This window comes from Lynx rufus, unplaced genomic scaffold (assembly GCF_022079265.1).
Source record: "Lynx rufus isolate CCGP_SWC_20201006 ecotype Redwood Valley unplaced genomic scaffold, mLynRuf1.p SCAF_19, whole genome shotgun sequence".
Lineage (NCBI taxonomy): Eukaryota > Metazoa > Chordata > Mammalia > Carnivora > Felidae > Lynx > Lynx rufus.
This window is the reverse complement of record NW_025814833.1, coordinates 8,867,782-8,894,302: the sequence shown is the minus strand read 5'-3', so window position 1 is coordinate 8,894,302 and position 26,521 is coordinate 8,867,782. Positions and strand designations below refer to the sequence as shown.

The window sequence follows — 26,521 nt, the reverse complement described above, 5'->3', positions numbered from 1 at the left end:
ATGACAGACTGTCCAAAAATTGTATGAGCCTCTAATGAGTTTGTGTGTACTATACCATGCAAAGAGAGAGAGGGGGAGAGACAGAGGGTTGGGGAGAGTTCACCCTACTACTAGTTTTTCAGGTGGGAAAATACAAGACAAGAAAAGAGGAATCAGTTGATTAGGTTACCCTGTAAATCCATATCAGGATTAGAATTTGAATCTTGAGTCGTCTTACTATTGATAATCTGTTTCACTCAACCCATATTTCTTCCTTGGGAAGAATTAGTCGTGGTGTGGAAGGGGAGGGATAAGGTAATCGTACCCTTTCTAGAAGGATGACCTTTTTATTTTTCAATTTCTAAATACTATCAGAGGCACACTTCAAATGAAAGAGGGCTTCCCATTTAAGCTCTTCCCTAGCCAACAACAACAAAAAAAATCTCAATGACTATTCCTGGATGGCTGAAAGAGAAACTTTGTCAATATCAGTTATCTCAAGCCCTTCTCTTATTAAGCCAAGGAGAATCCAAAATGGACAATACAAAAAGGATTAAAAAAAAAAAACTGTGTTTCAGAGTTTTATGAGATCAGAGAAAACGATTTGCATCAAGTGGGATCATTCTTATCCGGTGCGAGCCAAGCTCTCTTCACCTTTTATTTATCCTAGTTATTTATTTGGCTCTTTGTAGCTCCCTTCACATGCTGGCCTGCTTTACAGATCCTGTCTTTGGGGTAAATTCTCCCTGTTGGCCTGCCCCCAGTACCACAGCCATAAGAGTTGGAGTTTTCATTTAAGTAGAATACGGAGAGATGAATCTTCTGAGTAAGGACCTAGGAAAATTGCCCTCTCTGGTCACCCTACCTGACTGCTCCAGGTTTCCCCAGTTCTCTTAGGAATTAAGTCAAGATTGGATATCTAACCCATGCTACGTGAAAGAGGAAACAGTGAGTTCTTATGCCCCCAAGTTCCTCATCACGTCAGTGTAGAGCCAGGAGTCACCAACAATTAACCTATTAATTCTATATTCTCTCTGGAATGGAATCCTCACCCCCCAAATACCCATATTCTTCCCCTTTAGAGGAATGACTTATCCATCAACTGGGTGTTAAGCTTCCTGTTTCCCCTTCCCAGGTCAAGGGCAGCCCAGGTGCCCAATTTCTCTCTCTCTTCACAAGGCACCACCAGCAATAGAGATGAGAAATTCTGAAGAGCAGCCAAGTGGAGGAACCACAGTGTTGCAGCGTCTGCTACAAGAGCAGCTCCGCTATGGCAATCCTAATGAGAATCGCAACCTGCTTGCCATACACCAGCAAGCCACAGGGAATGGCCCTCCTTTCCCCAGTAGCAGTGGGAACCCAGGCCCTCAGAATGATGTGTTGAATCCCCAAGACCACCACCAACAGCTTGTGGCTCATGCTGCTCGACAGGAACCCCAGGGACAGGAAATCCAGTCAGAAAACATCATCATGGAGAAGCAGCTTTCCCCCCGAATGCAGAATAATGAAGAACTCCCAACCTATGAAGAAGCCAAGGTCCAGTCCCAGTACTTTCGGGGCCAACAGCATGCCAGTGTTGGAGCTGCCTTCTATGTGACTGGAGTCACCAACCAGAAGATGAGGACCGAGGGACGGCCATCAGTTCAGCGGCTCAATCCTGGCAAGATGCACCAGGACGAAGGACTCAGAGACCTGAAGCAAGGACATGTCCGCTCCTTGAGTGAACGACTAATGCAGATGTCACTGGCCACCAGTGGAGTTAAGGCCCATCCACCTGTTACCAGCGCTCCCCTCTCCCCACCACAACCCAATGACCTCTACAAGAATCCCACAAGTTCCAGTGAGTTCTACAAGGCCCAAGGGCCACCTCCCAGCCAGCATAGCCTGAAGGGCCTGGAACACCGAGGCCCCCCACCAGAGTATCCCTTCAAGGGCATGCCACCCCAATCTGTAGTGTGCAAGCCCCAAGAGCCAGGGCACTTCTATAGTGAGCATCGTCTGAACCAGCCAGGGAGAACAGAGGGGCAACTGATGAGGTATCAGCATCCCCCTGAGTATGGAGCAGCCAGGTAAGAGAGTTCCCTTTCTGTCATTTCCTGGCCTCGTCCCCAACCAGCTTCTGCTGTGTGTTGGGAATCTTAAGGGAAGGAATGGGCAGGTGTTTGGTATAACCAACTCTGCAATGCATGGCTGGCCCCTGGCTTAGTCAATTTCCTGACAATCTGAATTTCTAGCCTCTTCAGCCATAATTAGTACCGTATAACATTCCCTTGACTTTATAGGTTGAGCACGGCCCCAACTGCCTAGTGGGCGAGCAGGAACGTGAGTCTTGATTTCTCCAGCGATACGCTGTCCTGTCTCCCGGGATTTTGAAGGAAGGGTCAGTGTTCCTCTTCTCGGGAGTTGTTAAGCCTTTCCTTGAGGAGCAGAGGCAAATTATCTTGTAGTTCAGTCTGGACTATCTGGTCACTTTTGGTTACTCCCCTCCGCAAAAGTCTCATCACTTATTTTTAGGACCGAATCTTTCTGCAGAATTACTATGATTCTTTCGGACACTAAACAGACACCTCGATATTACTGCAGGGTGGGGAACTATATATGTGCAGGTTCAGAATGTTACTTGCCTCGTACTTCTGTTGCAGTTCATGAAGTCTGGACCGCTCCATCTTTCTTCTGTAGAGAGTCTGTTAGTTGCCCGTCTCATTTTTAATGTCTGAGTTAAATTCACATCATGTCACATCGAAGTTTGATCAGATGCTAAAATGCAGAAAGAATACTGTTCCCATGACTTCTTTACCACTTGTCATTAGTTCAGGAGAACTATTTCATATGTTCAGTTATTCCTAAATAGACTTCTGAATTATTCAGAGGCCAGTTGTCCCATTGCTTTATCACCAGACCTCATGATTCCATGATTGTGTTCATTGTTCTTACTGTTACCGTGGGGGCCACGTCTGCGATCAGTAGCAGTTCAGCATACAGGGAAGAGGGAAGGTTTCGATGACCATGGGCAACAATGATGGCAGTTATGTTGGCGTCCCTGTCCTGTTACCATGGGTAATTATGGGTAACCGTGAGGTTTGAAGTCCCTGGACCTAGCAGAGGCCTCTTCCCAGATTAGGCCTGTGATCTCTTTATGGTCCAACTCTTTGCCTCCTGTCTCCTCACTTATTTGGGAAAGAGCCGCTTGGCTCGAAGTTCATTGGGTGACTCAGGAGAGAAGGCGGTCGGGTGGAGTAGGGTGAAGGTAAGAGAATGCACCTGGCATTTCCTGGTATTTCATTTTTCCCCCTCCAGGTCCTGTTTTATAGCCAGAAGCAATTCACTTTGGGCTCCACCCATAACTTGGCCAGTACAGGATTTTTTTTTTTTTTTCCCTTAACCCAGGTTGAGTTCCTAACCTTTTTCAACCTCCTCTGTGCAGCTTTCAAAGGGCAGGAGCCTAAGTTCTGATAAGTGGCTTAGAACAGGAAATGGGGTAACGGACAGGGCCCTTCCGGTTTAAATGAGAGCCCCCATCTGCCCAGTGAAACGGAAGACCCAGGGAGGGGTTGGTCAGTTGGACTGCTTAGCTTAGTGGAAACCCATCCAAGCCAGCAAAACGTCAATGAGGCTGGGGATTTTTGTTTGGCGCTTCCCATCAGCATGGAAGAGCCTGTGGGACTCTGTCCCTTCTGTGGATGGGCTGACGTCTGTTGCCTTGTGGGAGGGGAGTGTGTCGGCTGGGGCGTGGAGCAGAATCCAAAGCCCCGCTTAGCACAAGGCCCGCCTTCCCAGGAAAGCTATTTTCAGAACTCATTCACCAGTATTGTTTGTGATCTGAAATGACTCCCACAGTGTTTGAAGCTAGATGGAAAAGCCCTTTGATCTGCCTAAATAAATAATAAGGAGCCCAAAGAGGGATTTTTTTTTCTTCCCGTACTGATGAAACCACCAGAGAAATTTAGCCGCATGTATTTTACAGGAAGATGTCCTCCCTCCTATGTTATCTGTGGGTCTCTCTACCTATCCCCAAAAGCAGTAGGGCCCATGCTGATTACCCTCCTTTGAGCAGAATTTTAATACGCAGGTTTGCTCTAATAGTTTTGTTTTGTTTTGTTTTGTTTTTCCTCTATGGGAGAAGAACATGGTACTTGACACGCTTGGTGAATAATCAAACCCAAACCAGTCCTGATCGAAAGATGCTCTGTGTGGAGTTTGGGGTCTGCATCAGACAAATTCTGGCAATAAAATGTCTCTAGGGCCTGGGGTGAGGGAGTGGCACCTATTGACAAATTACTGGCAAGGGGAGGCAGTTGAACTGCTTTCCAGAAATGTGCTGCTTTTAGGTGGTGACACATTTTTCCTCCTTTATTTCCTTGAACCAACTTGCTAGACAGTTTGCGAGTACCTTTCCAAGTAACTGCTGCTAGCCCCAATTAGAAGACGGAATTCTTAGTTCTTAATCCATAAATTACAGATCAAGGCACAAAGCAAGGTCTCTGAACAAATTGCTGTTCAGAAAGCCTTTGTGTGCTTTTAGAGGTGCAGTGAAATGCTAGAGATTTGCTGTGAAAATGAACAAAATGATATAAACAATCTTTTTATTACTTCATCTTCCCTCTGCCCTCCTCCCTGCTTGAAAAATAAATATCCTGAATGCCCAGAACTCCAGATGGGGAACAAGGCCAAGCCATCTGAAGAATTAAAAGATTTTTGAATCTTTGTCTTTCTGAGTGCTGAGCCCTTTCTGCATCTGGAGTTTATACGTTTATCAACTGCTTTTAAAAAATTAAAACCTTTCTGTTTGTAAAGCAGCCACCTCCTTTCATTTGTTGAAATCATGCCCAGATCTGAGGTTTCTTAAAATCCTTGTTTAGTGGAATCTGAGGGTGACCTAACTCTGTAGTTCAGAGCAGGGCTGGTTGTGCAAGAGAAACAATCCAGGCTGTTGGTGGCACCCGCTCTGGTGAGAGTGTGCACGTGTGGGTTTGCACACGTGTGGGCCAGGAGTGTGTAGTGTGGGGGTGTGGGGGGGGGGTGGGTGTGTGACTGAGGAGGGCGGGGGGTGAGGTGGGAGGGCAGAAGGTGCTGTGTCAGCTCGATGACAGGCTTTGGCTTTCCCTTTGTGTCCTTGCAAGCCGTCTTTGGGAGAGAGTTCCCCTGGCTTGGGGGAAGGATGCTGGTTCTGGTCATTGGTCTCTGTCCCGCGTGCCTGCCAAGTCCCCTTTTCCTCCGAGCACCAGGGGCCCAGGTTGTCTTGGGAAGGAGCAGGATGAAGGGAGGGAAGGGGCAGGGAGGCAGGTTGGGGCTTCCATGGGATCATGTGATTCTATTGTCTGCAGGCAACTTGTTGTTCCTGGTTAATATGTCAGCAGGAAGTGATTTGCACTGCCTTACCGTGGAAGCGCTTGGGGACCGTGCCACTCACCCAGCTGCCACCTGTAATATTATCATTACTGTTAACTCTTATTATTTAATCTTGAGCGTAGTTTTGCTTCCTCTCACATCCCCCTCCCCCCAGCTCTCCCCGACCCCGTCATGCCTCTGTCCCCTCCTCTCAGGGGGAGCTCCACAGGAGTGTTAATACAGTCCTGCTTTATTTTTGTGGTGGGTGGATGCTGGAACCCAGATGGAGTTCGTTGGCTGGAGGGCTTCCTCTCCTTTTGTGACTGCCCAAGCCTTGCTTCATGTTTGCAAACCTGCCAGGGATGGACTGCCTGGTTTTCCCAACATCATGGTGCAAGTGAAATCTGCTTCCTTTTCCAGCCTGGGGAGCCCGAGGGGCAGCTACCTTGTCTCCATTCTTTCTTTTTTTTTTTTTTTTTTAGTGTTTATTTACTTATTTTGAGAGAGAGAGAAAGAGAAAGAAAGAGCGAGCTGGGGAAGGACAGAGAGAGAATCCCAGGCAGGCTCCGGGCTGCCAGCCCGGAGCCCAGCACAGGGTTCCGTCTCGCAGACCCGGAGATCATGACCTGAGCTGAGAGATTGAGAGTCGTTGGACGCTTAACTGACTGAGCCACCCAGGCGCCCCCTTGTCTCTGTGATTTCTAAGTAGAGCTCAGAGTCGGGACCGGAGCCACTGCTGTCCTGGGCTTATCTGACTCTAAAGACTTCTTTCCAGAGACCTTGTGATCTCTTCCTTCCCCAGGCCCCCGGGAGGCCACGTACTGAGGGCATGGAGGGGCCTTTCAGCCTCCAAGCAGGAGGGAGGCCAATGATCAGTCTGTTTGAGAGAGAGGCCTGGGCTACTGATGGGGCCCAGAGGAGCCGGGAGGAGGAAACCCATTTCAGAACTGGGCATTCAGTCTTTAAAAAAGAACACCTCCCAGGCCTGGGGTTGCCAAATCTTGGCAACAAGGATGAAGGTTTATTTGGTCATTTTTTCCCTTAAATTTTGAGAGCTGGATTGGAGAACATGAAATTAAAAGTCCCTCTTTTCCTCCCAGGAGAACCAAAAGCCCCAACAAATCCCATTATATTCTAACTCTCGGGATCTATAAAAATAATGAAAGCTCTCACTCCAAGCGGAAGGAGAGCACGTAGTCCATTTTACCCCTACGGAAGCTGAAGATCCACGGTACAGAAAACAGGGACCATTGATGGAGCTGAGATACAGAGCCCAGGTGTTGAGCCTGGGTTCTGGCCAGCATCTAGGTTATTGGGTATCCATTAGCAAGTGTTTAGAATGATTTTGCAGCTGTCAAAAGCCCTTCCAGAGAGGATCTCTCTTTCTCTCTCACTCTTTTTTTTTTTAAGTTTATTTATTTATTTCGAGAGAGAGACCGAGCAGGGGAGGGGTAGAGAGAGAGGGAGACAGGGAACCCCAAGCAGGCTCCGCGCTCGAACCCATGAACCGTGGGATCATGACCTGAGCCGAAACCGAGAGTTGGATGCTTCACCGACTGAGCCGCCCAGGCGCCGCATTGAGGATCTCGTGTAGGGATAGATACATGAACAATAACAGTAACTGAAGTGTGTGTGGGAGGGACGTGCTTTAGCATCTGAAATGCCAGTTTTAAAAGTTAATTGCTCCTAGTGATTTGCCCCAAGTCCCCCATGAATTTGATGCAATTTAGTGCCAAGATTAAATGGATATCCCATACGTAAAATCCCTAACAAGGTCAACCTATCTCACTGGGAGGTAGACAAGAGACTCTTTGTAATTCCTACTGAGCTCAAAAATGAGAAGAGCCCAGTATTTTTGCAATTCATTCGTGACCTCAGGAACAAAACGGGCTCATGCAGATTAAGTAACTTGAGCAAGGTTACACGGCTAGTAAGCAGTAGAAAAGGTCTCCAAATTCTGTCGGGATCCAAATCCCATGCTCTTAGCCATCTGTCTTCCCTGGATTGAGAAATATCAGCTGTAGGACAAGCATCCACAGGATGTGGGAGTATATGAGGTTAGTTGGGCATGGGCTGGGGGATGAACAAGTTTCTCATCTTCAGCGTTTACTTACAGATATTCTTGCTGGTAGTGGTGATGGTGAAAGTGATCTGTTCACATACTGTGATTGTTGCCCTTAATGACTAATAGTCCGGTGTTAGGTACAAAAGTAGGAGAGCCACATTAAGCAGTGTACCAAACCTCTCTTTCTAGAACTTTCTACAAGGAATAGGCTGGGGATCTGAACATCGTGGTGTGGAAATCAATGAATTGTGGTAGTGGTGGTGTCTCTAATGTCTGAGTGTCTGCATATCCTCAAGTAGTTTTCTGTGACTGTATGAATTATGAAAGAGAGCTGCTGATAGCAAGAAGAGGGCTGGTTTTGACTGCAGTTTGCCATTTGCTTGTGGGCAAGTGGAACATATTTTCTAAATCTGACTCTGAACGTGCTGACCACATACAGAACGTCAGAAGAGTGTTTAAAATAATGACGTGAAAATCACCTTCTGGAAGACTCATTTAAATGCTTAGACCTTCAGTTAAGCATCAGACTCTTGGTTTCGGCTCAGGTCATGCATGATCTCACGGTTTTGTGGGTTTAGGCCCCACAAAGGGCTCTGCACTGGCAGCACGGAGCCTTCTTGGGATTCTCTTGTCTTCCTCTCTCTCTGCCCCTCCCCCGCTTACACTGTCTCTATCTCTATCAAAATAAATTAATAAACTTAAAAAAAATGTAAATGCTTAGACTTGAGGGGTGCCTGGGTGGCTCAGTTGGTTAAGCATCCACCTCTTGATTTCGGCTCACGTCACGATCTCATGGTCGTCGTGGGATCGAGTCCTGCCTTGCGCTCCACACTGAGTGTGGAGCCTGCTTAAGATTCTCTCTCTCTCTCTCTCTCTCTCTCTCTCTCTCTCTGTCTCTCTCTAACAAAAGATGCTTAGATTTGAGCAACCAGGGTACAGGCATATGTCACTTAGATTTTCACCAAACAGCCCTGGAAATCACCTGGCTCAGTCGTCCACGGGATCACACCTCTGTCAGGCACTCACAGGTCAGGCCTGGAAAGAGCTGTGGAGGTCTTTGCAGAGATTTCCTTAGTCTAACCCTGCCTGCTCCTTACTTTGCAGGGACCCCGGGGGGCATCGGAAGCCTCCTCATCTCACTTCCCTGTGCCCTTGTCCCCCAGTGCCTTCGGAGAGAGCTTAACCTGAGCGCGCCCTCCATGTTTTACAGGCCGGCGCAGGACATCTCATTGTCGTTGTCGGCCAGGAGCTCACGGCCTCACAGTCCTACTTCTTCCCTCACGTCTGGGGGCTCCCTGCCCTTGCTGCAGTCTCCACCAGCCACAAGACTGTCTCCTGCCCAACACCCCTTGGTCCCAAACCAAGGAGACCACTCGGCTCACCTGCCTAGGCCACAGCAGCATTTCCTTCCGAACCCGGCTCACCAGAGCGATCATTACCGGCTCACTCAGCCTGGCCTGGGTCAGCAGCAGCAACAGCACCACCATCATCACCAGCAGCAGCCAGGAGAGGCCTATCCAGCTATGCCTCGGGCCCAGCCATCGTCCGCTTCCTATCAGCCGATGCCAGCGGACCCCTTTGCCATTGTGTCCAGAGCCCAGCAGATGGTTGAGATCCTGTCAGATGAGAACCGGAACTTGAGGCAGGAGTTGGAAGGATGCTACGAGAAGGTGGCCAGGCTGCAGAAGGTGAGGCCCCCGTTCGGGGGTATCAGAGTCGTCTTTCAATCTTATTTGTTTCACATCGATGTAAGTCTCCACTTACTGGTGCCTGCACGACTTCTGGGAAGGTCTTCTGGATTCTTCTCTCTGAAGGTTAGGTGTGGATCAGACTTGGGGAAAAAAGCCTTCTGCCTAACTTTCTAGGGGAAGTCACATTTGACATCTGTGTGAGGAGAAAACAAAACAAAACAAAACGTAATTACACTGTTTTCCCAGACACCGTAGCCCTAATGAAAACTTGACTGGTTGGTTTCAAATTCCAAAAGGCAGAGAAACTTCTTCGTAAGGTCAAGAACCCTGACCATACCTGTATAGGTGAACATCCTGCCAGCCTTTTGTCTCGGTTATATTTTCCCCAGTACTGAATTGGGATCTTCAATGTGAAACCACAGTTCCTACAAAAATCTCACCACTGTAGTTAGATCCAGATCCTGCCCTGCCTTGTTCTGGAAAAGTCTTAGAGCGCTTTTCCAAGTGGGAGTTCTCATAGCAACTTTTTTCAGCACCTCTTCTGTTGCCTCCTTTTTGCTTTGGTTTTCCCCTGCAGCTCACATTCAGCATCTGCTGTCTCTCTCTGGTGTGTGTGGGGGGCAGGAGGGGCTTAGCACCACAGCTGGGTGACAGGTGCCAGCCCTAGGCTGAGGAAGTACAAAAACGGGTGTATGTCCCATAGAGTTCACTTGCTTCTCTGGGCCCGTCCTGTCTTCTCCAGCTGGGACTTTAGCTCTTGAGTGCCCTAAGCTAGGAATCTTAGCTCTTGGCCTCCAGTGGCTGTCGGTGAATAAGGTTATGCCTTTGGCAGCCTCTTTGCAGCTTTTCTCATTGTGGTGCTCATGTGGTTTTGATCTCCCGACAACGTGAACTGTTCCGGGGAGGTGAGGGTGAAGGTGTGGGAGGGAGGGGACATTGCCCGGTTTTGTTCAGCAGCTCTGTCCTTAGGAGACACCCAGGAGTGGAAATTTCAGGGGCCCGAATGAAACTGAGAATTTGTAAACACCAGATCTGGGTCCTAAAGTCGAAGAGGGCTTACTGTCAGCTGAGGATTTTTTTTTTTTTTTAAATGTAGCAAAACCACCTCCCTCAAAGTGTGCCAAAATCTGGACGGGATTTCTTGGGGTTGAATGAGAAGCGTTTCTGTCTGGCTTTGCCCCCCCCCCACCCCCACTTTTACATTTTCTCCCTCCTCTCGTTTAACTGTACATCCCTCCCCCAGTCATACTGGTGCAACAAATTTAACCATACTCTCACTCTCAAAGCGGACTGGCCTGTTTGGCTGATTGGGTTAAACGGTTAATACCCCTCCCCAAACTGTCTATTTCAGGGTGGCTCCAGCCCCGTCTCTGACGCAGTGATCGACAAGGTGGGTGACAGGGGAGAGAAGCAGAATAGGATTTGTGTCGTTGTTTGTTGTTGCTTGTTCCCCAGTGGGGGGAAAGATGCCTCAACCAAGTGTCATTGGCACAGCGTGAGTGTTGCGGGGAGTGAAGGTTGACCCAATGCCACAGTGAATGAGAGGCATAAGTGGGGCAGAAGAGGGAAAGGAAAGGGGGAAGAGTATGGTAGATACCAGCTGGTGCTAGACAAAATACGAAGGTCCGAGGCTCATGAGGGGAATAATTAGACAGAAACCCACCACCACATCCCTCTTCCCTGCCCCCACCATCCTAGACCAAACCAGGGGATATGCCCTTCTGTGACTTCTTTTCCTGGAAAGTCCTGTGGACAGAAGTTAACACTGGTCCATCTGGGGGGCGGGGGGTACGGCGTCTACACAGGGGGTAGGGAAAAATTTGGTACCAGATCTCGAAATAGCACTCCGAACAACGGGAGTGAAGGGACTGCCCTCCGGGTGTGGCATTCTGTGAGGGGACTGGAAAGCCTTGCCTTCTCAACGCTGCCCAGAGCCAACTAATACCAAGCCTGATCTTTCAAATGGAAATGTTTATTTTCTGTACCCAGCACTTGAATTTCATGCACGAGCTTTATCGGGCCCAGGCCTCGCAGATCTTGTCTCAAAATGCCATTCACCAGTTTTCACCTTCTGTGCTGTTATCTTGGTGCCATCTGCAAGGAGAAAAACACTCTGGAGTCCGCTCTTTTCTTTGGTGTAAGCCTCATTTGTTTGCAGGCAGTCCTGCCTCAGGCATCATTTTGGAGCTGGGGCAGGTGGAATCTGAGTTGTTTGGTAACCCAGCCTTTCCCCCGGTCTCCCGCTGGAGGCCTGATATTTCTCTCCATAAAGTACCCCGAGCTGTGTTAAGAAGGGTGGTGGAAAACTGAGAAGGAATGCGGAATGGTTGTAGGAGTCAGATTTAATTTGCAAATTGCTTAATAGGCCATGGGGTTTATTTATCTTATATAAATTATATGCAAATATCTCTGTGGCTGTTTTGTGTGCAATGAAGCTATACTGGTTACGGAAAGACTCTGGAGTCTATTTTGTGTTTTCTTCCCGATTCGGGCTGATCTGGGGCAAGACCCTTTCTCTTTGAGGTTTTGTGTGTTGTTGGGTTTTTGTTGTTGTTGTTGTTGTTGTTGCATTTTACAGGATTTGCACTGGTGTCATAAAACACAACTCCGATCACGAATTTCTGTTCAAAAATCTGTCCTGGTCTCCCACTATGGGAGAAAGTCCAAATACCTGGCATTAAAGCCCTTTTATGATCTGACTCCAGTCTATCTTTGCAGCCAGATCTCATCAGCTTCCGTCCGTGTACCCCACAGTGTCCAGCCAAATGAGACTACTGGTCATTCTGGGAATGCATTCGCTCACTCAGAATAGAATACCCTTCCCCTCACCTCTGCTCATTGAAATCTGACCCAGCTTTCAGGATCTGACTGAAATGCCACCTCCTGCCTGAAATTGTTTGCCTCTCCCCTCACCCCAACCAGGAATACCTTTTCCTCCCCTGCTCTTTTGTGGCACTTACTTCTACTGTTGTGAATAATGCGTCCTTCTCTATATTCTTGTTCTTGATTAGGTTGAGAGCTCCTTGAAGGGAAACAATAATGTCCTCGTTCATATTCACACACCCTACCGCATTTAAAAAAATTTTTTTTAACATTTATTTGTTGTAGAGAGACAGAGCACGAGCAGGGGAGGGGCAGAGAGAAGGAGACACAGAATCCGAAGCAGGCTCCAGGCTCTGAGCTGCCAGCACAGAGCCTGATGCGGGGTTCGAACCCACGAACCATGAGTTCATGCCCTGAGCCAAAGTCGGAGGCTTAACCGACTGAGCCACCCAGGCACCCCACCCCCACCGTATTTGTTAAACGTTTATTTATTTGTGTGTGTGTGTGTGTGTGTGTGTGTGAGAGAGAGAGAGAGAGAGAGAGAGACGGAGAGGGAGAGAAGAGCGGGGGAGGGGCAGTGAGGGAGAGGGAGACAGAATCCAAAGCAGGCTCCAGGCTCTGAGCTGTCAGCACAGAGCCCGACGTGGGGCTTGAATTCACAAACCATGAGATCATGACCTGAGCCGAAGTCGGACGCTTAATCGACTGAGCCACCTAGGTGCCCCTCCCCACCATAGTTTTAAGAGTTCTGTAAATATTTGGCCCTTGGTAAAAGTTTGTTAGATTGAACTGAACTACTGCATAAGGCTGAGGCTTAGAGTTTTTGGGCTTCGCCTCTGCCACTAACTCGATCTCAGAAAGGGCAGTTTTACTTTTCTGTCTGCTAAGATGGGAGGAGGTGTCCTTGTGAAGGCAGATATCCGGGCAAATTGAAACAAACATGGGAAAGCCCTTTGGAAACTCTGGAATAATGTTATCTATGTACCATATACATTATTAATAGTATTTTCAAAATTAGGAAGATTCTTATGCAGAAATGAAAATCATTTATAACTGTGCTGATGAAATTTATTCTCTCCTACCACCTTCTCTGACGGCAGAAACGGTATTTGTTTCTAACCTGAGGGAGTCTCGTGACCCTGTGAATTAGTTGCTGAGCTGAAGGTTGATTTTAGCAATTCTTCTGGGAAACTTTTCTCATCTGACTGTGTTGTGCTGGCGTCGGGCCATCTGTAAAGCCCTGGGAGAAGCTGTTATTAAGGATTTGCATATATGTTTTCAGACCATCTTTCCCATTAAGCTCCTACCATCCCCACTATCTTTCCTCTTTTTTTTTTTTTTTTCAGGTGGAGACAGAAATCCAGCGAGTCTCGGAGGCATATGAGAACCTTGTAAAGTCATCCTCCAAAAGAGAGGCCCTGGAGAAAGCCATGAGAAATAAGCTTGAGGGCGAAATTCGAAGAATGCACGACTTCAACAGGGATCTGAGAGGTGAGGGACTTCCTTCTGAAGCACTGGCCAAGGTAGTGAAGGGAAAGGCGGGGGAGTGTACCTTCAGGCTCTCAGGGCTTGACCACCCCGCTAGCATGGTCGCTAAGTTGCAGGGCATAGATAAGGCTAGGGTTCGGGAACTGCAATAGAACTTGGTCCCGAGTTTGCTTAATCGAAGTGGGATGAGGTGATGTCTGAATCAGACGGTGTCCCTCCCGTGACTCCCGGATCCTCCTGGCCCTGCCCCCACAATCTGTGCTGCTTCTCTTCCCTTATGGGTTTTGCAGAAGCCTGTCTTGGGGCGGTGCAAGCTTGAAACAGTGACGTCCTCCACTGTTTCTAGGGCTCCCTGCTTGTGTTTCTACCTTAACCTTCATCACCTTCAAAACTGATGGCCTGGGGGATGTTATCTTCCGTCTTTGGATTTAGATGACCTTATTGATCAAATGAGACAACTGAACTGGATGCTGCCCATGGTCCCCTTCTAGCTCTGATGTCACACGATTTTAAAGACTTTTTATGACGACTTTGGTGCTCTTTTTTCCTGATGAATGAAAGATGTCATATATTCAGGGGTAGATTCCTTCATTCGCATCTGGAATTCCACACTTAGGTTTTATCAGTGAGGAGTGAAAGTGTTCGGTACTCACCTCCTCCTTCCCTACCATGGCTTAGGTCTGTTTGGGGTTCCACATTTGCAAATCTGTGTCTGTGTCACCTATTCCTGAGTAACAAGAAGAAGCAGGCTTGTTTTGCCCAAGATCAGTATTTATTTTTTTATTTTTATTATATTTTTTTATTTCGAGAGAGAGAGAGAGAGAGCAAGAGCACGAGTGGTGTCAGGGCAGCGAGAGAAGGAGAGAAAATTCCAAGCAGGCTCCACCCTCTCAGCGCAGAGCCCGACGCAGGGCTCAAACTCATGAACCGCGAGACCATAACCTGAGCTGAGATCGAGAGTCAGATGCTCAGCTGACTGAACCGCCCAGGCGCCCCCCTCAAGATCAGTAGTTAGAGGGCAGACACCATGTGCTTGGAAGTTCGTATATGAGGACCTGTTTGTTGATTGTCTTTGAATTCCACAGAGCGTCTCGAGACTGCCAACAAGCAGCTTGCGGAGAAGGAATATGAGGGGTCGGAGGATACTAGAAAAACCATCTCTCAGCTCTTTGCAAAAAGTAAGTCTGAAAGCTCCAGCAGCAGGTATGAATGTGTGGTTGGGAACGAGATGTGTAAAAAGATCACACAGTTCTGTTATCCGTCTAGAACAGCCAGAACAGAGTGAATGCCATCTAGGGATTCTTTTTCCTGTTGGGGCACAAAGTTGGGAGTGTTGTTCTTTTCCTTCTAGGCCAAGAAGGCTGCTTGCCACATTTAGTCACATCGACGTGGCTCCTTCTGGATTAAAGCAGAGAAGCCCCTTTGAAATCCCTGCTTTTGTCAAGGCTAGCTGCAAAGGACCTCAGTGAACATGGGGTCGCTTAATGTTGAAGGGATTTATTGTTGAGGGCTCCATGTGCTGGCTCTGGCAGAGATGGGATTAACATGCAGGACTGATGATTAGTGTTTGGGATACCTGATGTGCACCTGCGGCTCCCTTGGTTCAACACCCTGTATTAAATCATATCGTCACATATTGGCAGACTCCAAGGGCAGCTACAGGAGGACCCGCCGCTATGGCCTGAACTAGTGACTCTGGTTGGAGAGTTGGAGGGGTGGGGGAGGGCAGAACTATGTCTTTCCTCATAATACTGTTTCCTTTGTCTGGAAATACTCCGGAGGACCGTGACAATGAACTAATCCTGTTCTTTATCGGTCCCTAATAGACTCCACCCAGCTAGACAATGCCTCATTCTTTCCAATTGCTACAATAAAACCAGCAATAAAAACTATGCAGTGGATTGAGTCCACAGGGGGAAACAGATGAACTACCCTCGCTTCTGCAGATGTCCATAATTGGTGTTCCCTACTCCCAGCCTCCCTCACTGGGGCTCCCAGCTAGAGTAGTGCATGGTGGGGACTTGTCAGGCCCCATCTCTGCTGGGCCTCCACATGACCCTTTCAAGTCATTCCATGCGGCTTCTAGTCAGCTTTTACAAGTTTGTTTGATCTTCACTTACAATACCCCCCTCCCTTCCCGGGTTGCTCTGTTGTGCTCTGGCCTCAGAAGTGGGGCTTTTTTTTCTTCCTCATTTCCCTGAGCCTCCCGTTCCTTTGTCAGTATGTCTTAGAGGGAAGAATGTAGTTTTTCTGGTGTCATCAGTACCTCGTGTAAATTGTTGTGAAGTTGCTTTTGCGGTGTCACCGTTACCCTGGAAGTTAGTTCGCTGGTGGAGAAGATGGCGGCCTCCCAGGACAAAACAAAACAAAAGAGAAAAATGTATGGATTCTTGCCCTGAGATCTGCTAGTTCATATTCCTCCGTGTGTGTGTGGCGATGGTATTTCAGGTGTGCCACGAGCTCTGCTACTGGTTTATACAATGTGGGAATTTAGTAGAAACAAAAATTGTATTAACAATGCGGTGAGGGACTGTCGAATGGTTCTAGAAGGGAAAAATGGACTCCACTCAGCAAGCGGGGAAGAGGGCATGACTTACGGCCCTTTAGTTCTTTTCGCCTTTGGACATCGACGGGGTGCTGCATGGTTGGGACTGTGGCAAGAGCCAAGAAGGTCCTCTTGAAAAGCCTCCCTGGGGAATGTGCTCCAGTTACACTAAAGAGACCCAACCAGCTCAACCCTAGGAGAAGGCAGTCTCATTAGAAAGAGTTTAGAACAGGCTGGCCTTAAGTATGGGCTCCAGTGTGTCCTCAATTACTAATTGTGAGACCTGGTACACGTTATTCAAGCCCTCCGAGTCTCGTTTTTTTGTGTTTTTTTTTTTTCATATACAAAATGGAAAAGAGAATAACGCCTCCCTTGTATGGCTCTCCTGAGGATTAAGTTAGTACAATATTTTGGTGTGCAGTGAGTATTCAACAAATGTTCATTTCTTTCCGAGGTACCCCTCTATGGGTAGGTAAAGGGAGTGTGGGAGGGAACCCGGGGCTGCCCTATTAAAGTTTCTCTTAGAAACTTAAGTATCACGGTGTGCAGAGGAAGGGCACTCTAACCCCCAAGTGAGAATCAAAACTGTCCCTTTGCGTTTCTGGTATGAGGTTTGTCCCCGTTAAAACGGGAGGGACCTAGAAAGGCAGGGGGGTATCTACACGTGTCATGGTCATCTGTACCTACAAGGCAATCCTGGACTTATTTCAGTTGGAAAATCACGTCAGTGAGTAAAGGGTGGGATTTCAGGTTTTCTACATTCTACGGAATACCATTTTTAGATCGATTTAACATATTGTCAGGAGGAGGTAACTGGGAAAATTTCGGGGGGCTCAGTTGCTCTTTTGCCAATACAAGACCACTTGAGGAAATACAATTGAAGACCCAAGCCTACCTGTTCTGTGTATGTGTATTCTTTGCATAATACTTTTCATAAAACTTTTTTTTTTTACATCTGCATTCACCTTGCTTGTGTACCACAACCATTGTTAGGTGACTTTTCTGAGTTTACATAACAAGTTAGCGGTAGAGCCAATGATAGGGTCTCAATCTTGGGTATCCTGGTGCATTTAGCCGTGTGTTAGAGGATATCTAGTAATGAGTATGATTGTCAGTTTTGCTCAGGTAAGCTTTTGAGCTAGCTCCAGAATGGCGGTATTGATAATTCATGTCTTGATAGATAAGGAAAGCCAGAGGGAGAAGGAGAAGCTGGAGGCCGAGCTGGCCACTGCCCGTTCTACCAATGAGGACCAACGACGACACATTGAAATCCGAGACCAGGCCCTGAGCAACGCCCAGGCCAAGGTGGTCAAGCTGGAGGAAGAGGTATGTGCGGTTTCCTTAAGGTAGCATATGAGTCCCAAAGAGGGGGCGAGCTGGGAAATCAGGGGCACTGGGGACTCCCCATTTTTGTGAACTGGCACCTATGCTGTCCCCCAACCGGAAGGTACCATCTGCTACTTCTCCTTACAGCTGTCCCGGTGTGAGTGGACTTTGATTTCTTTCTTCTTCCCTGCAAGTCCTTTCCTTTGGCTCCAGAAGAGAAAATCACCAAGGTCAAGAAGTAATTTCCATTTGCTCATTCAAATAATAAACTGACCACCTCCTTCCAAGTTCTTACTATGGACCTAGCCCTGCCTTAGGCTTGTGACAGATGCATATTTTTTTTTTTAATTTCTGCCCTTATAGGGCTTTAAAGCTTTCAATTAGAAGGGCTAAAAAATGGCTCCAGATATTTTAAAGTACTCCAAGGATCTTAAAATCAAAATGGTCCTTGTCTCCTGATATTCAGTGGAAAGTTGGTCCACTCGGGTTAAAAAAAAAAAAAGAAGAAGAAGAACCTTGATGGCTATGGCTCTCGTCCTAGGATTTATTTTGCAGATTGGTTCTGAAATAGAAGCAATCTTGAAGGGGTCTAAGACAGGATGGGACCCAGGGAAAATTTACAGTTTATGGCAGGCCAGGAACTGTGCCCTGGGCCTTACTGGCTATGTGACAGGGAGAAAGTGTCAGTTATTTGTGTGCAAGGATGGGGTCTTTCCTTGACAAATACAAGGGCCCCCCAAATCCTAAGCATATGATAAATGTGCATCTGATTAGTCTTGATGTGGATGTTACTCGATTGCAACACTGAACTGTGTTCATGTGAAATAGAGGGAATATTGCTGCTGGACTGTCATTAATTAATCGTGGGTGTCCGTTGTCATTGTATTGACGCTTCAGTGTTTTGTACTTCAGGGAATGGGTATGTTCCAACAAAAATGGATGCCAAAGTGTAACTTGGTGAAGAAAATTTCACATCTCACTGTTCTAAAACTTGAATGTTTTTAAAAAAAAAATTTTTTTAATGTTTATTTTTGAGACAGAGAGACAGAGTGTGAGTGGGAGAGGGGGAGAGAGGTGGGGGGGGGAGATGCAGAATCTGAAGCAGGCTCCAGGCTCCGAGCTGTCAGCACAGAGCCCGACGCGGGGCTCAAACCCAGGAGCAGCGAGATCATGACCTGGGCCAAAGTCAGATGCTCAACCGACTGAGCCACCCAGGCACCCCTAAAATTTGAATTTTTTTAAGGCAAAAAATAGCCTCCATTGTAACAAATTGGAAGCTTTATAAACCTGAGACCAAAAAAAAAAAAAAAAAAAGTGTTTCGTGACCAAGCCCTCAGCCTTGTGGCTTTGGTATGTGAAGTGTCTTTCCTACCTTCATTCATGACCTGCCTCCTCTCCCTCGGAAAGAATGGTTCTAGTTCCCAGAGATCTCCTGACTCACAGATATCTTTTGCTTTTTGGGGATGGGGATTAAAGTGCTTGTTGGGATTGGGTTGTGGATTCATACATTTCCAGTAGGTAATATTGCCTGACCTATGATGTCCTTGACCTGACTTACTTAATCATTAAACTACAGGTTGTATAAAATCTGGCTAGCGTCCTGCTTCATCCGTGGTCTGTGTCAACTGCTGAGTTGCTTTACTGAACATGAGGAATATTCGTATATGTCTGGTGTCCAGACCTCAGGAGCACACTGTTTAACCTTTTGCTACTTCTCGTACATTCTTTCCCTTCCCCCTCTTGTGAAGAAATCGCAGAATCAATTACAGGACAAGGATAAGACTGCATTATTTTAGAGAAGGGACGAGAGACTGGCCGAGAAGTAGCTTGTTGGGTAGAGCCAGGAATAAAACTGGAATCTCATGACTCCCCAGCCCATGAATTCCCTAGCCCTTGCTGCTTGTCTCCCGATCTGAATCATCCTTTGGTTCCATTCCCAAGGAGAAAATGTGGGCGCTTCTTGTTCAGATTTAGTAACCCCTGCATCTTTTCATTAAAAAAAAAAAAAAAAAACGTTCCACCCGTTGGGCCCCTCTTTTTCAACAAGAGGCTTGTCCAGACTGCTTCGAGATTGGGGTATATACACAGTCCTGCTGCCCCTCCAGGAAGGGTGCCCATCCAGTAGGAGGTAAATGGGACAAAGACTCTGCAACTCTCTCGGTTTGCTGTGTCCTAGGGCTCAGTGGTAACTGGTTGTTAATCATGAAAATAATATGCATCTAAGGAGAGGATGTTAATTTGTAGTTCCCACTGGGTAGCCCTCACTGAAACAGTTGCCTGAAATATATTTCTGGCTTCAGACTTCTGAGGCTTTTCTGGGCATTCGTTCCAGAGATTTGTAGTCGTTTTCCAGGGCCCTGCCCCCAAAACACGTAGATTTACAATTTAAAAAAGAAGTTCGCACACTTAGGCTAGGGTTGAATCATGGCATCTAGCGGCCAGATATGTCAAATGAACTCATCAATTATTGTTAATTTTTTAGCCCTCATCCAACTTGTGCTTTCGCTCAGAGGCTAGTGGTTGGGAAATTCTGAGTTGCTCTTGCTACAGGAGGTGGAACATTTGATGGGGGAGAGCGGGCTGGGAGCCTTCTACCCAGTAGAATCACCAGGGCAGAGGCCGTGTAATATCTTCCAGACTCTTTTTCTCAAGAAAAATCCACTGATTCGTGTTTTCTTTTCTGTTTTAGCAGCCTATCAGAGCTCACTTTGCTCTTAGGTGGTGTTTGTCTTGTCTCCTCTATAATATTCAAAGGAAACATTCCTTTTCCTTATTCTCAAATACAGGAATTGATCATTGAAGTTTGGCTTTTCTGCTGGCACTCAACCCCCACTAAGCTCGTTCTACCTGGCCTCAAATTTTTTAAGTACGGGACATTAGGGAAGGTGGCCCTGGAACTAATCGAGTAAGGAATCTTCACTGTTCACAAAATCAGTGAACATCTCTGAATCAAGAAATGGTATTCACGAATAGAAAATGTATTCCTCTATCTGTTGGAGATGGCTTATGTATAGTCCTTTTGGAAGGCAGAGGAATATGTCAGACATTTGCCTGTGTCTTCTATAAACAGAGAATTAAGTTATGGCTCACAAATGGCACCCCAAATTTTTCCTAGAAGTTCTTCCAGGGGAAATATTTGTAGTCTGCTTAGCAAAGGAGAATTAGGGAAATTTTCCCAAATTAAGTCATTTGTCTAAGGAGTATTTTCTTAGCCTGCTAAGTGTCAGGGCAGGTCAATACATATATCAAGTTGTTATGTTGTACACCTGAAACTCATATAATGTTATATGTCAAATATATCTCAATTAAAACAAAGACTTCCAGGGAAAGATTATGGCTACGTTAACAGTCCAAGGACCCTTGCATGCATTTAATGTCTTTCTTGGTACAAAGTCCTCATGTAGATGCTTTTCTCGAAATTCATTTCATTTTTCTAATCCCATGAAGACTCTTGCCCGTGATACTGTGCATCCACTGTGCTCTCTAAGCTCTATACAGAAATGTGCCTCAGGCGTACAGAGAACTTTCTCCCGCCGTCACAACTTCCGTCCCCTTCCACACTCAGCAGAGATTCTCTGATGGACCCCGTTCTGTTGACGTTAGGGAAAGTATCTTGCTGGCAAGGGGCTAGCACTTTTACTAAAGAACAGACCTGTTTGGGGTTTTGTTGTTTGTTTTTTGTTTTCTGGGGTTTTTTGTTTGTTTGTTTGTTTGTTTGGTGATTCACTATGATCCAGGTCTTGCCACCAATCTGCCGCCTATGTATGCAGCAAGCAGCAGCCAAGGTAAATGGTGCCTTTCCATCCTTGCCCTTATCTTTCGGAACACGTAGGTCCTGTTGAAGTGAAGGCTCATTAAACTCCCGAGTCAAAAGAACTCTGTGTCCCACAGCAACCATGGCATTCTCCCATTCAGAGAGATCTCCCCCACCCCCACCAATTCGACCTCACTGGAGAGTTTCGACAGATGCCTGGCATATCCACTCACAAGGCTCAAGGCAGCCCAGGCTTCTGGCTGGCTACTGTCTTATGATGACCCAGAGCCGAGCCACTGCTTGGGTAATTGTTTCAGGGATGGTGGGAAAAAGGCCCCGGCGAGATCAAAGAGGGAAGATGCTGCGGGTGGGCTGCTTACTGAGAAGAGTGCACTGGAAGGGACAGAGCGGAATGTGGGAGGGCTGGCAAAAAAACAAAAAACAAAAAACAAAAGAAAAAAACAACAACAAAAAAAGCCCAACAACAACCACCACCAGTGAGCCTTGTTTTTTGGCCCGAGGCTAGAATGACGGCCACAGAGATTCAGGGAAAGGGGGCCCAAGTGTTAACCTTGGCTCAACTACGATGGCTGGTGATGCCTTAGACATCGCAGCGATAACTCTTGGTGGCAGCGCGTTTTCCAGTGTCCTTTTGCCACTGCGCTCGGTTCTTCAGAACGAAATTCATATTGTTTCCCTCCATTTCCACTATTAGTCTCTATGGCTGATAGTTTCTCTTATGTCTGGCTACCTTGCCACTTGTTTCATTTGTCATTTTGGTTGGAGAGATGGACAGCTTTGTGCCATCCTCACAGTACCGTGACTGGTCTCCTTTCCCGGGATTAGAGGAAGCCGTGCTAGGCGTCGACATTTATGTCCCACCCAAATAATCGTGAAACAAACAGGGTTTTGTTGCTCTAGGTAAAACTCACGTAATAGTTACGCTGGATTATAAAGTCTGGATGGAAGATCTGAGTACGTTATCTAGCCAGGAATCTTCCAGGGTGTTCTGCTGATGAATTATTGACTCATTTGAAGGGCATTTCATCTAAGAATGGCCTTTCCTAGATTTAAGGCCGCATATTTTATTGAGGTAGGTGTTGCTGCACCCAGTATGTGAAGAAATTATGTCCCCACCCCAAATAGAGACGGAGTGACCTCCCAGAGCTTGCTTTCTCTCAGTTTTTTTTTTCCTGTGGTTTTACCTTTTTAAATTCCCAAAGTAGAAGCCTTGTGTAATTCCTTCAGTCTCCTTAACAGAATGAACTCCGTTCTCTTGGTAGCAAGTTTCTAGAGGTGGTTTCAACAGACAGAGGCAGCTTGCTAATACCAGGGTAGTGTTACCAGATTGCTTCAGAGGGAACTCTTACTTGGAGCCCGGGGCTCCTGAGTAAGGCTGAATCAAATCAAACAGAAATCACTAACGGCTCACGGAGCAACAGATAACTAGTTGTGTGGAGAGGAGACGAGGAAAGAAAGTACAGTTTATTTCTGTGTTTGTTTAAATGTTTGTCCACTTATTTCTTTTGAGAAGGAGAGCCAGGGAGGGAGAGAGAATCCCAAGCAGGCTGCTCTGTGCTGTGAGATCGTGACCTGAGCTGAAATGAGACTCAGACGCTCAACCGAGTGAGCCACTCAGGCACCCCCTTATTTTTTTTTTTTAAGTTTACCTGTCTATTTTAAGAGAGACTGAGAGTGCATGCACACGAACCGGGGAAGGGCAGAGAGAGAGGGAGAGAGAATCCCAGGCGGGCTTTGCACTGTCAGCACAGAGCCCGACGTGGGGCTCGAACCCTTGAACTGTGAGATCGTGATCTGAGCCAAAATCTCGAGTCAGACACTTCACCGACTGAGCCACCCGGGTGCCCCAGAAAGTATCCTTCCATTGTGACATTTGTGACACAGTGAGTGGAGTTGTGGGCAATGGAAGGGAAGATGAAAATGAGACATAGTGAAGGATGTTTTCTATGGCACTGGACTTAGTTCTGTATTATTCGTTTCAGTGTCTTTTAGCCAATGAAGTGTGTGTATATGATGATGTTCAGCCAGCCAGTAATAATATCCCACCCCCTCTACCTATCCATCTGTATATTTTTATTACTTAGTAAGATCTTACTTTTTAAGCTTTTTTAAGTGTTTATTTTTGAGAGAGAGAGAAACACACACAGCACAAGCAGGGGAGGGGCCGAGAGAGAGAGAGGAAGACACAGAATCCGAAGCAGGCTCCAGGCTCCGAGCTGTCAGCACAGAGCCCGATGTGGGGCTCGAACCCACGAACCTCTAGATCATGACCTGCGCCGAAGTCGGACGCTTAACCAGCTGAGCCTCCCGGGCGCCCAAGAGTGTACTTGTTAAGACTGGTTTTGGGTTCCCCCCAAAATAGAAGGGGAAGGTACAGAAATTTCCCATATACTCCCCGCCCCCACACCCGCATAGCCTCCGCCATTATCAACATCCCCCACCGAGAGGCAAAATTCGTTATAGTAGATGAACCTTACATTCACACATCATTGCTCCAAAGTCCGTAGTTTATATTAGGGTTCACTCATGGTGTTGTGCATTCTGTGGGTTTGGATAAATGTATAAGGACAGGTGTCTGTCATCATGGTATCATATAGATTATTTTCGCTTCCTAAAAATTCTGTGTTCTGCTTATTCATCCCTACCCCTATGTATTTTTTTTAACTTTTTGAAAACATTTCCAAACGTATTATTATATCTCCCACTATGAACCTTGCAAGTTTTGTCTGCTTTCGACAGATTAGGACATTGAAGTGCAGGCAGATTATACAGTTAGTGATAAATCTAAGACAAAATCCAGATCCCTTAATTCTAAAATATCCTACCCTATGCTGTGTCCGCCAGTGCATACATGGAAAAGGTTAATCATTAAATGACTTCCTTGCAAATGGCCGAGATCAATGGGTAGCTTTAGGGGCCCCAGGAGTAGTTTTGTATATAGCCATCCTTAAAAAAATACATTTGAAAGACGTCCACAGTTGTTGGAAGGAGGGAAAAGATGCCATCACGTGGTATTCATTTGCAGGGATCAGATTTTCCTGAGTCAGAAGGAGGTTAAGAGATCTGCCAAATGCTTGGGAATGGGTTCAAATTATTGCAGAAGTGCAATGGAAAAATATGATTGATTGAGCTCAAGAGTATCTGCCCTATTCTTCGCTGGATTGCCTTTCTGCCATTCATCCCACTTTGGTTCCCCTTTAAAAAATTCTCTCTTAATCGGAATGACGTGACACCCTTAACTGGACTTGCCAAACGGAGTAGATACATTAATGAATGTACGTGTTTATTTTTTATAGGTTTGTAGTGTTACAGCTGAGCTATGCTATGCTCATTTTTACTCTTCTGTTCGACAGCTATCTCATATGAGCTGGTCACCAAGAGGGCCGTGAAAACATGAACTCGAACTAGGACCTCAGAGGGATGCAAAGGAAAAAAGAAAGGCCCTGCCCTAATGGGGCTTATGGGATGTTGCTCTCTAATAGGGCAGGGACTTTGTCTTGCTTTTTGTTGCGTCACTGCTCCTCTCAGATGTAGAATAGGGCCCAACACATGATAAGCATTCAGTAAGTATCTGTTGAATGAACGAATGAACAAACGAACAAATCCACACATGAATAAAATCTTACACAATGACTGATACTACTAGAGTGCACATTATGAGAGACTTCGAGAAAAGCAACAATCAGGGTCAGGTCAGATGATTTGAATGACAGATTATTCTGTGACTCAAGAGAGCATGATAATATTAAAGTGTGAATATAAGCAGTTGTTGAAGGTGCGGCATGAATGAGATCTCCTCAACATTATTGACATTGGGGGCCAGATAATTCTTCATTGGTAGGAGTAGAGGAGGCTGTCTTGTGCATTGCAGGACGTTCTATCCACAAGAAGCCAGGAGCAACCCAGTCCGAGCTGTAACAACCACAAATGTCTCCACGCATTGCTGAATGACCCCTTAGGGGAAAAATCGCCCCCAGTTAAGAACCATTGGTATAGAAGCAAAAGAATAAACACCCATACATTAGACCTTTGTGGTAGCAGGTAGGGGTGGAGTTGGAAGGGAAGGGGAGTCTAAAATATCAAGACACAAATTAAGAGTGATTTAAGGAACACCATTAGGAGAATATAGAATTATAGAAAGCAAGGGAAAGGGAGCTCTGACAAGTTTTTGAAAACTGGCTTTTGGAAAGAAAACTTGAATGGGTGGAATGATTTCTCCTATTCACTGAATATCCAGAGACCATTTGTTTTACTTTTTTTTAATGTTTTATTTATTTTTGAGAGAGAGAGAGGCAGAGAGAGTGAAAACAAGCGGGGGAGTGGCAGAGAGAGAGGAAAACAGAGAATCTGTAGCAGGCTTCAGGCTCTGAGCTGTTAGCACAGAGCCTGACACGGGGCTCGAACTCATGAGCCCCGAGATCATGATCTATGCCGAACTCGGACGCTTAACAGACTGAGCTGCCCAGGTGCCCCAAAAATTTGGTTTAAATGATGAATTTACTTGGCTTTTTCTAGAGGCCCATGAGTACTCATCTCTAGACCTGAGCCACTACCTTGGCTTTAAAAGCTTTTCAAGTGAACTTTCACTTCCTTGAATGCTGAAGACATGGAGAAACGAATCATCTGAGATCCTATGGAGAGTACACCCATTACATGTTCTGTCTTTTGCATGCACATACACACAAACTAAAGCAGAACTTCTATTTTGTTTTTGCCTCCAAGAATGCGCCCATACAGAATTCTGGGATCTCATTTTGCCTCCTTCCTCAGTTGTTGGTCAACGTTGTAGGGGAAAAGGGGAAGTTGAGATCCATAAAATAGTTGTGAATTGAAAGACTATTAGAGACCATCTGAGGTCATCTCTCTAGCCTAGTGATTTCTTTTTAAATTTCTTAAAATCTCCATATCCAAAGGCACTGAGGTGTGAAATACCATGGGGTCCTCAGGAACCTTAAATTATTTAGCCATGCTGAGGTGTCACGTGTGAAAAGATGATGGAGTGAGGTCAGATGACAGGCCCAATCGCTGGGACAGACAGACAACACACAAGAACATGTATATATTCATATATATTTTCGACGATGTGGCAGTCTTTGTTGAAGTTAAGTTTTATGTAGAACCCTAATATATACAACACGTAAAAGAGAAGCCATTTGATACAACTTACCCACCACCGTGGCCTCTGAAGCACTCCACAGAACAATTCGAAAATCACTCCAGGGTCTGGCATTTTATCTACAGAAGGACTGGATAGTAAACAGTTTCAGTTCTGTAGACCATACAGTTTCTTTTGTAACTGCCCCCTGCTCAACTCTGCCATTCTAGCCGGAAGGCATCTATAGCCAATATATAAATGAATGGAGATGGATGGATTTAGCCTGCCGCTGACCATTTTCCTTTGCTGACTCCTGAAACCCTCCTCATTTTGTACAAATTGGGATGCTGAGGCCAAAAACACGGAAACAAATTACCATCAATGGCAGAGCTAGGACTAGAATCCA

General features: G+C 46.4%; 1 protein-coding gene across 1 annotated transcript in view; it reads left to right on the top strand.

The window, feature by feature from the left end:
• Positions 1-1,176: 1,176 nt before the first annotated feature.
• Positions 1,177-26,521, top strand: part of AMOT (angiomotin) — a 42,548-nt gene continuing 17,203 nt past the window's right edge. The window contains exons 1-5 of the mRNA XM_047082128.1: positions 1,177-2,048; positions 8,583-9,060; positions 13,233-13,377; positions 14,460-14,552; positions 17,100-17,245. Of these exons, the coding sequence (XP_046938084.1) occupies positions 1,177-2,048; positions 8,583-9,060; positions 13,233-13,377; positions 14,460-14,552; positions 17,100-17,245 (1,734 nt within the window). The remainder of the gene's footprint in view (positions 2,049-8,582; positions 9,061-13,232; positions 13,378-14,459; positions 14,553-17,099; positions 17,246-26,521) is intronic.